The sequence below is a fragment of the Terrapene carolina genome, unplaced genomic scaffold (genome assembly GCF_002925995.2).
Source record: "Terrapene carolina triunguis isolate 2854851 unplaced genomic scaffold, T_m_triunguis-2.0 Scaffold89, whole genome shotgun sequence".
NCBI lineage: Eukaryota > Metazoa > Chordata > Testudines > Emydidae > Terrapene > Terrapene triunguis.
In genome coordinates, this window is record NW_020664440.1 from 23,333,035 (window position 1) to 23,343,552 (window position 10,518).

At 48.1% G+C, this 10,518-nt stretch overlaps 1 protein-coding gene across 1 annotated transcript; it reads right to left on the reverse strand.

Moving 5' to 3' along the window:
- Positions 1-2,781: 2,781 nt before the first annotated feature.
- On the reverse strand, positions 2,782-9,832 carry PDE12 (phosphodiesterase 12). The gene is made up of 3 exons (XM_024220975.2): positions 8,426-9,832; positions 4,231-4,309; positions 2,782-3,396 (listed from the first exon to the last, which is right to left on the reverse strand). The coding sequence occupies exons 1-3, from the start codon at positions 9,752-9,754 to the stop codon at positions 2,954-2,956; spliced, it is 1,851 nt and encodes a 616-aa protein (XP_024076743.2). The 5' UTR covers positions 9,755-9,832; the 3' UTR covers positions 2,782-2,953.
- Positions 9,833-10,518: the final 686 nt, after the last annotated feature.

Genomic DNA, 10,518 nt, shown 5'->3' on the forward strand with positions numbered 1-10,518 from the left:
AGTGCAGTGATGCTACAGTTTGTACATGTAAACTATGGTGAATTGGCTATATGATTTTGAACCACAAAGAGAGAGGCCACACTGGAGTATAGGCAGGCAGAAAGAGAATTACCCTAGACAAATATGTACAAGAATAAAAAGCCTGCCCCAGAGTTCCTCACCACCACAGGTGAAATACATGATTTAAGACACAAAGTCCCTTATCAGAAAACATCTTTAATCAAAATATCTTACATGCAAGGTGCAATGGATACATAGTTGGTAAGCAGGGTGGTATAAACATGTACCTATGGCATGTAGTTTTTACATATGTCTGATTCAAAATGATTTTTCATCACTTATTTTTGAGCACCCAAAAGCTTCACAAACACTCCCTACTCAAGCACTTACAATCTAAATATAAAATGCAACAAATGAAAACAAACTGAGAGCAGCAGGTTACAAGTTATAGTAACATCCCACAGTAATTCACACCAGTTGTGTGCTCATAGTAGTAATGTACAGTGGGTGTTAATTTTCCATGGTCAGCAACCCTCTTAACGCATATTTCCCCACCATCCTCCCACCCATTGGTGTCTGTCAACAGTGAACTCCAGCCCCTCAGCTTAGGCCTGCTCCACCCATTCCCTTCTAAGAATCATCTCTCTTCCCCTCAATGGAAGAGTTCCAGAAAGTCACTTCTGACACCAGAAAAGGCTCTGAGGGCTGGAAAGTAAAAGTTTGCTGCTGGCTGTTCCAGCAGCAGCAGTGTCTGTCTCTACTCCCATAGCCAGCACCAGTCACAAGGGGGAAGGCTCCATTCTAATAGTGTGTCCACGGAGAGGTAACAGTGCATGTACATGTGCTTGGGCCTTGTGCCCTAGGACTTTCCTCCCATTTCTCTTGGTGAGAGAAAGGAGTTCCTCTCCTGGCCTGTTCTTTCTACTCTCTCCCACCATGAAGCTTATAACAGCTTCAGTCCCTATCCTTGCCTAGCAGCAGCCACCTACCCTGTGAGGAGGCTCTACAGCCCATGAGGTGCCAAGGAGAGTGGCAATACTTAGACCCCCATACTAGTTTGACTGGTACCAACTGTCACATAATTAAGGGTTCAGCTCATCGGCGGCTCACATATCACATTTTTGAAAACACCATGGAACAATTGCCCATATCACGATGTATAGCACTATGAAAATGCTACCACTGTATTTATTATTATGAGGTACATGTATGGACCTTGTCTGAGTGTCAGATTAGTGTGCACTGTTTGGTTGTTCCTTGGGTAAAGCAACAGGAGCAGAGTTAGGTACGGTTTTTTGGATGTCCTAAGTCTGTGCATCCCCCTAGTTTTCAGTTTAGTAAATGTTTTCATTTTAAATATTCAGTTTAATTTGTGCACTATGAGGAAGCCACACTGTTCTAATGCATTTCTAGTGTTCCTATCTGCATGATATGTGCCTTTTAATTGTGGATAGGGGTGAGAATTCTACTTGATTTTTAAGCATTAGACATTCAGAGCTTGTTTTGCCCTGGAAGGCACTAATAACCAGAAAACTAGTCAAATGAGGACAATAATATCTGGAGTTAAGGGAAAGGTATCAACTGAAACAAGGAGCATTAGTAAAACTGTATAAATCTTTTGTTTGCAGAATCTTTTCAGTTTCCATGACCAACATTTTGGAGAAAGGAAGTCCTGGGTAGTGGGTGTTTAAATAACTTATTTCCATTAAGGTATGGTAATGTACATCCTTAGACATCCCAAATATTCTCCAACATAACCAGGAAAGACTAGACTTGATAGTGCTAAATTGAAAAGTGTGAGCAAGCAGGCCTTCTTTATGATGGAAAAAAATAGAGCAAATCCAACTTTTAAAAATCTTTGCAAGTCACCTTTAAGCATTTTCACCAAAGAATTAGATACATATTACTTATGTGAAGTGTTATTTTCTTCCCCTCCCCCCAAACCAGGAAGAAATTGTTCTCCAGAAGCAACTAATGCTTTCCTGCCAATCAAAAACTGGCAAGCAAAATTTAAAAAGCTCCTTCCCACCCAAACTGTGTTAGGAAACTGACCTAAAACTTTTAGTATGTTTTCTAATGCTAGATACAGGATATAGATAACAGCAGGAATCAATACTCAAAAGTAAATATAGTTCTTACATTTTTATTTTTAGTAAACTTGATACTGGTTTACAATAATCAACAACTGGGCTTTAAAATCTGATTTTTTTTCATTTATCTTAAAGAGCCTTTCAGTGGCTACATTAAGTGGCCAAGGAAAATGTTTCCTAAACCATTTTAATCCTAAAATTTAATATGGTTTTATGTTGATTGTACAAGTCTATTCAGATGTTGGTATCTGGTTAGAAAGTATCTTGTCAAAAAAAGTAGAAGTACACTGAACATGCAGCTTGCTAAAGCCTAGAGAAGCATCAGGAATGCTTAATGAATACATTTATATTTTTGAGTATTTAAAAAGAAGGTGACATTTGTCCTGCACTGAAAGTAGTTTTAATTGATTTGATTCAACACAAGTCATTTGCTTTTATATCCTATTCTGAATTATACAAACAGGGTTCAGTTCACGTGTACTTTTATAGAAATCAGATTAGATTCATACATCTGTAACAAAATAATCTCTTAATCAGTTAAAAACACCTATAAAAAGGTCTGATAATCTAACTTTTTTCTTTTTTTAAAACATCCCCATCTGTTTTAAATATATTTGGACTTCCTATTAGTGTAGAAAAAGGGAAAGGAGAAGCTATGTCATGCAAATGTTATGAACAGTCAGACAAAATGCTCAATAAGAAATTTATAATCGAAATGACAGGCATGTGAACTTTTTTCCAATAATCAGTCTAGCTTCTGTCTTTATAAAGTTACATACAAGCCGGGATACAAGTTAAGTTCCCCTAAAGTAAACAAATTCCTTGTTTAAAGGCCTGGAACAAATGCCATGCAAATGTTAGTCTTATTTCCACTTTAAATCACATATTAATGCTATATGATCAGAGGGATGAGAGACACTTGGCAAGGCCTGATGGGTGGTAACTTCTTCATGACTTGGCAATGGAATTACTTGTTCAACCTCTAAAGCATTTATGTCAATGAAAATGTAGTCCAGGCATCCATGAAACCCACCAACATAATTTGTATAAGCAGGTTCTCCACAAGCACTTTGCAGTTTGAAAGGATGAGTTAGAGACATATTGCATCTTTCTTCTTCTCCATTAGAGACCCAGTCTTCATGATCCTCAGCAATATTGCCACTATTGATAAAACTATACATTCCAGTTGAAGGTGTACTATTAAAATCACCGCAGAATATGACAGGTATGCCAGGATATAGATCACATGTAACATGCCTAATGTGAGACAAAGCTACAGCAATTTGGATGAGACGGATGTTTCCACCTATGAACATAAAAGCTCGTTAATTAAGTATTTTATTCATTCAGTAGTTTCAAAGTTTTATAAACCACTGCTGACTGATAGTTTGCAGCAATATACATTTTAAAACCGTTAGCAAGGCTTCAACTTCAGTGCATGATTGTAGGGACTGTGCACCTTTAAACATACCCCTGCAATTTTCCCTCCCACGTAAGAGTGAATCTAGAGAAACCAAATAACTTCTTTGCTAAGGATTGAGCAGGGGCCTTTTTCACCCTTGCTCAGTTCTTCAGTTAATCCCCTGGCCTAATGGCCACTGGCTTCACCCCCCATCTCAGTGGCTTTTTTCTGTCCCTACACCCTTCAGGAACACCAAGAAACAGGAGGTAATCTCCCCTCCTAGTTTTTGGGCCTAGAAAGGAGACGTGGTTTGAGAGGCCCAATTTGCTTCCTCTGCTGTCAATACCACAACATGTCTTCGTCAGTTACATTGAGGACAGAGGGAGCCACACTCTATAAACCCATCTATATTAGAAAATTACAGATTGGGCATGGAATGTAGAATACAATAATCTTTGCTTCAGCTATATTCTGAACATTCCTAAGCAAGTAAGACTACACTCTATAATGATATAGCACAATCCTCCAATTGGGTTGGTGCAGCAGTTAAAGATCACATTTTGAGAAGGACTGAACTAAGGAAATCCTCACCTCCGTAAGGAAAGGTGAGGAATTGTAAGAAGCAGGGAGAAATCCTTCCATTCAGAAAAGTGTGAAATGCAAATTCTAGTTGTGTAGGAAAAATGCTACTAAATCTAGCTAATAATATATACTTGTATACAACATCAGTAAAGTTACCTTTTGGATGCCAGTACAGATGAGTATTGGCTATACAAATCTTCCTCGAAGGATCATTTGTAGACTGAAGAACTGAAACCTGCATGAAATAGCACACTTTTACAAAATGTTCAATCAGAATATGCTTTACAGACCTCAGAGTGCCTATGTAGAATTATGCATTATTAGTGATTAATCAGCTTGTACCTTGGTGACAATTCCCATTTTTATACATCTCTTTCTACACATTATTTTGAATGTTATAGTCAAATATTATAAGCAATAAACAGGTTTTGAAAAAAGTGTACCTGACAGGAAATAGCCCATGTATACTAGCTACACATGCCATTATAACATTTCTCCCCCACAATCCCCCGTGACAATTATAGTATTTTATCAGTTCTAGAACTAGTAAAACAAGTGTTTGTAAAATAAGGCATTTGACAAATTCCAGCAAAATTAATGTATTTGCCAAATACTACTTTACCAGCCCTGCCTATCAAGTCTCTTGCTTTTGCTATACTTTTTCTTCTCCATTTCACTCTCTTTCCTGTAAAAGATCTTGGTGTAGCTTTTCCCAAGTTTTTTCCTTCTCCATTCTTCCACCCCTCTGCAGAAACAACATTGCAGTTGTTTCTCTGCACTGTGGAAGCCACCACTGCACTAGTTTGGGAAGTTAACATTTTTAAACAAAAGTTTAGATTGCTATCAAGCACCAGGGAAAGTTTAGGGAGCCGGAGCTGCGGTTGGTCCTGTCGGCGTACGCCGACGACGTGCTCCTCGTGGTCCAGGACCCGGGCGACTTGGTGCGGGTGGAGGCTTGCCAGACCATCTATTCGGCGGCCTCCTCCGCCCGGGTCAACTGGGTCAAGAACTCTGGTCTGGTGGTAGGGGACGGGTGGCAGGCGAGCTCCCTCCCACCCGCGCTTCAGGCCGTCCGGTGGAGCGCGGGTCCGCTGCTCTATCTCGGAATTTACCTTTCTGCCACGCATCCGTCTCCGCCGGAGAACTGGCTAGGGTTTAGAGGGCAGGGTGTCGGAGTGGCTCCGGAAATGGACAGGACTGCTCCGGTGTCTCTCCCTTCGAGGGAGAGCACTGGTGCTCAATCAACTAGTCCTGTCCATGCTCTGGTACCGGCTCAACACCCTGGTCCCGGGTTTCCTGGCTAACCTCCGGACGTCGATTCTGGAGTTCTTTTGGTCAGGACTGCACTGGGTCTCTGCGGGGGTTCTCCATCTACCCCTGGAGGAGGGAGGGCAGGGCCTGAAGTGTCTGCACGCTCAGATCCACGTCTTCCGCCTCCAGGCCCTGCAGAGGCTCCTTTATAGTGCAGGTAGTCTGGTGTGGAGCGTATTGGCGCCGCTTCCGAGGGCTCCGATATGACCGGCAGCTCCTTTGTCTCCATCCGAGAGGTCTTCCGCGAGGCCTCTCCGGGCTGCTGGTCTTCTACCAGGACCTCCTCCGGACCTGGAAACTGTTCTTAGTGACCAGGTCCGTGGCGGCCACCGTGGGGACAGATCTCCTCGGGGAGCCCCTGCTACACAACCCCCAGCTTCGTGTGCAGGTGGCGGAGTCCCCCATGGTGCGCCAGAGGTTGGTCCTGGCAGAAGTCACCAAAGTCGGAGACTTCCTGGACTACGACCGGGGAGACTGGCTGGATCCCCTGACGCTCGCTCAGCGCATGGGGCTCTCCAGACCTCGTACTCCCCGGCGCGTACTTCAGGAGGTGAGGGCCGCTTTGCCGCCCGCTGCTCGGGACTATCTCGACCGGGTCCTGCGAGAGGGCACGCCCCGCCCACCCTCCACTCCGAGCCCTCCAGATTTTTTCATCGGGCCCCTGCCCCGTGGACCCAACCGGCCCCCTCCCCGTCCATTTGCCATGAGCCGGCTGCACGATCTGCAGCCGGTTCTGTTCCGGACCGCGCCAAGGAAACATCTATACACGCTCGTGCTCCATGTTCTTCATGTCCTTACCCTCGCGTCCCGCCCCGACACGAAGTGGCAGGACCTTCTGCCACCTCTGGAGGGTGAGGAGCCCGGTGGGCCAGCCTTTATTCTGCTCTGATCCCAAAGCCCACCGGGGACATCAGTTGGCGGCTCCTTCACGGAGCCGTGAGCACGGGCGTGTACTTGGCGCGGTTTACCCCTATCCCAGACACCTGCCACTTTTGCGGCGTGAGGGAGACCCTGGTGCATGTTTACCTGGAGTGCGCCAGGCTGCAGCCCCTATTCCGGCTCCTCAGGGATATTTTTGTTAAGATTTTGGTTGCACTTTCCTCCTCACCTTTTTATTTATGCACTCCCTATCCGTCGCCCCACAAAGTCACGGGACCTCCTGGTCAACCTCCTTCTGGCCCTAGCGAAACTGGCCATCTATAAAACCAGAGTGAGGAGGTTGGCCGATGGAGTCTCCTGTGACTGTGGGGCGTATTTCAGGTCCTCCGTTCTTTCACGTATCCGGGCAGAGTTCCTCTGGGCGGCGTCCACTGGCTCCCTTGATGCCTTCGAGGAGCAGTGGGTGCTGTCCGGAGTTCTCTGCTCGGTGTCCCCGTCTGGTTCCCTTCGTTTGACCCTTTGACCTCACTCCTGTCCCTGTTCTTTTATTAGTTGTCCCCTATAATTTTTTGGTCTCCAGGTCCTGTGGACCCCCCCTTAGGCTGGGGGGGATCCTTTAGCAGTGGGCGGGCTTTGCCCGCACACTTCCTGAATCCCAATAGGACCAGGGAAAGTTTGCTACTCACACTGGCCCTTGGGGTAAGTAGATTTTTCAAGCCTTGTAAATGAGATTATATTTGTCACTGCCACAAGCCTCCATGTCAGTTACTGGGATTTCTAACATGGGCCATGATCCTGCAAACACTTATGTGGATGCTTAACTTTGAGAGTCGTCAATGGGTCTACAAACATGAACAGTTAAGCACGTTAAGCGGGATCGGGGCCTTAATTTTCTTAATGTCACTAACAGCGCAGTCAGTATCTCACATGCACACCCTACTTGTATGTCTACAGTGTTTCAAGATCAGATAGCCAATGCCCCAAAGTTTATTAAAATTTAGAATAAAAATATTTTCAAAACTAAAATCGGATCTGATATTTTAGAAGCGCTGACACACTCCAATGTTCTGTTATATCACAATTAAGAATTCACTTTAAAATGGTTTGAAGACAGAAAGAAACCAAAGAAAATGAATACATCATTTAAAATTGGCAGGATCACATTTTTATCAAGCCCACATTCTAAAGGGCAGAAATCAGGGGAAGGGAACTGACACTGGCCACGCGTACCCAGTTGGGTGAATGGCAACTGAATGACAGACTGTGACACTACCACCTATCAAAACACATTTCCTTGTTTTACACATTAAGCAGTGTGAGCGTCTGCCTAATTCTCAAAACCCTCTATAACTTAGGGCTTGACTACACCTACTGGGGGATCCACGAGCAGCAATCGATGCATCGGCGGTCGATTTAGTGGGTATAGTGAAGATAGACTCCTGTACTCCACCGGATCGAGAAGAGCAGGGGAAACTCCTGTTGACATCGCGTAGTGTGGACCCCACGGTAAGTAGATCTAAGCTACATCAATTTGAGTTATGCTATTAATGTAACTCACATTGCGTAGCTTAGATTGAATTTCCCCTATAGTGTAGACAAGGGCTTGCTCCAGCATAGACTGACTCCATGGCTATGTCTACACTACCACAGTAAATCGACCTATGCTACGCAACTTCACCTACTTGAATAACGCCGCTGGAGTCAATGTACCTTAGGTCGAGTTACCGCGGGGTCTACACTGCGGGTGGGGGGCGGGGTGTGTGTGTCAATAGGAGAAACTCTCCCGTCAACTTGACTTGCCTTACTCTTCTCGTCAGGGGTAGAGTACAGAGGTCTACTGGAGAGCGATCTGCTGTTGATTTGGCGGGTATTCACTAGACCCGCTAAATTGACTGCTGGTGGATCAATCTCAGAGCATCGATCCCGGCTGTAGTGTAGACACAGCCTATGGTTCCTACCCTACTCACAATCACAGCTCTGCCTGCCTGAGAAGTTTTTACTCTATTGCTGCTCTGTCCCTTCTTTTTTCTTCTACCAGTAGTCCTATAACGACCCTCCTCCTGAACAGCAACAGTGCCTCCCACTCGCTCTGCATTTCGATTTCCTGGGGGTTGGACACACCCAATTTGTGAGGCAGAGCTGCTGTACAAGCGGCCGATACCTGCAGCACAGAGGATCTCTGCAGCACCTTCTCCTGGGCTAACGGGTAGGGGGCTAGCTTGTCCCGCAGCTCCTTGTGCAGTGGATCGGAGACCAGGGCCTCATTGAAGGCAATATCGTGCTCGCTAAGCAAGGTGAACTTATCCCTGCGGTAGAAAGTAGCCAAGCCTTCATGCTGCTTCTCCTTGATCCTGAAGAGCCCTTCGAGGCCGAAGGCGTCCAGCGCAGGGGCCAAGCTATCGGCGAAGACAGACTTGTCCACCTCCTGCAAGCAGATGAGGTCGGCGCTGTAGCCAGCCAGCTCCTTCTTGAGCAGGTTCTGCCGGTAGTCGAGCTCCAGCGCGTAGGGAGCGCAGTAGGGGTAGAGCACCGTCCGGGAGTGCTCGGTCTGAGCATAGATGTCAGCCAGAACGTTGTAGGATACCGTGCGGATTAAGCCTTCCCCGGACACCTTCTTGGTGTAGAGGTGCCGGGAATCAAAGGTACAGGCGCCGGGCCCGGCCTCTACGGGGCCGCTGCTCTCCACCTCCCGGGGGAGCCCGTAGCGCTGCTGGCTGTTGCCCGGGGTGCAGTGGAGCTTGAGGCGCAGTCCGATGTGCGCGTTGGTCGGCGTGAAGACGCGGTCCCTGACGGGGGCTTCTACCCAGATGGCACCCCCCGGGGAGGGCTCGTCCCCGCCGCCCCCCGGCTGCTCCCGGTACCAGCGGAAGAGACAGTGCTGGGGCGCGCCGAATTCGGTGTGGATCTTGGGGCAGACGGGGAAGCCGGCGAGCAGCGAGCGGGGCAGCTGGAGCTCGATGACTGAGGGCGGGTTCCGCTCCACCTGGTACTTGACTTCGCCGATCTGCAGCACGGCGCCGTCCTGCCAGGCCTCGGCATTGGACACGTCTTCAGCCACGGACTCCCCGTCCCGCGAGAAGAGGCGCACGGCGAGCGGCGCCGCCGGCACCGGCTCCCCGGCCGGTCCCGCCTCCGCCCGCGCTTTCTTGCTCTTCTTGGCCGCCTTGGCATGGCCCTTGCCGGCGTTGGTGGCGATGCGGGCCAAGGCCCGGCCTAGCGGCTCCGTCTGGTCCCGCTGCATGTGCTTGGCGCTCCCGTCACACAGCACGAACCACAGGCTCATCTTCGGCTCCGACGGGACGCAGCGCACCACAGCCCGCTCCATGCGGCCAGGCGAGTCTCCGCAGGCAGGGCCGGGGGAAACTGCGTCGCCGCCGCTGCTAAGGAAAGCGGCCGATCGGCAGCGGAGCCTACTCGGGCCGGCAGCGGCTCGTAGCTCCCCCCACAGAAGGCTCCACATGAACCAGCCAGCCCGGCATCCACCATTCATCAGCCGCCGCTGCGTTCCGGCTCCGGGCCGCGCGCCAAGGCAGCCTCACATTGGTGACAGCACATTCGCTGGCAATCGCCCGGAAACCCGCGCCGGGCCAAAAGCTGCCTAGCTGAGCGGCGCGTCGCAAGTGCTGATGGGTACTTGGGTGGTCATATACCGGAAATGATGAAAGGGAAGGCCGAACCCGGGGAAATGCATTTGTGATTGGAGGCCGTCGTGAGCACAGGCCGGAAGTGCTGACTATTTACTTCCTGTAGAGAGATGTCTCTAGTAAAGCTGGTGGAAAGTGAGAAACACCTAGTGCTGCTCCTGCTGAGCGCGTACCGCGGCTGGAGGTCGCGTGGGAACAGGCAGCCTGGGGTCATGGGCGCTCCTCTGTAGCTCTCAGAGCCGTATCTAAGTGGTTTCCTTGGAGAAAATAATCTGTGTCTTTTGAAGCTCTCCAGGGAATTGTCCCTTCTCCCTCCCCGAGATGTCAGGCTTGTGAGGGCCGTGCCTGTTATCAGTTCTCTTCAGGGCTAAGCAGCTGGGACAGTTTGGATTTAGTAGGTTAACTAAACACTAAGTATCTCTGATGTTAACAGCAAAATCCTGCACCCCTGAGGGAGAGCCTTTAAACAGTCCCTAAAATGAACCCGCAAGAAGGGATTCACTCTCCGAAATAAGTGAGATGTGAAAAGAGATTGTGTCTCCCGAAAAAATTCAGACTTATATAAAGCATTCTTTAGCATAACACACCATACATATCATTGATACCTGAG

Coding starts and splice junctions, on each gene's coding strand:
- PDE12 (XM_024220975.2), bottom strand. CDS start 9,754: ATGAATGGTGGATGCCGGGCTGGCTGGTTCATGTGGAGCCTTCTGTGG. Junction 4,310..8,425: donor AGAGATCCTCTGTGCTGCAG/GTATCGGCCGCT, acceptor TATTTCATGCAG/GTTTCAGTTCTTCAGTCTAC. Junction 3,397..4,230: donor TCTGTACTGGCATCCAAAAG/GTAACTTTACTG, acceptor TTATGTTCATAG/GTGGAAACATCCGTCTCATC.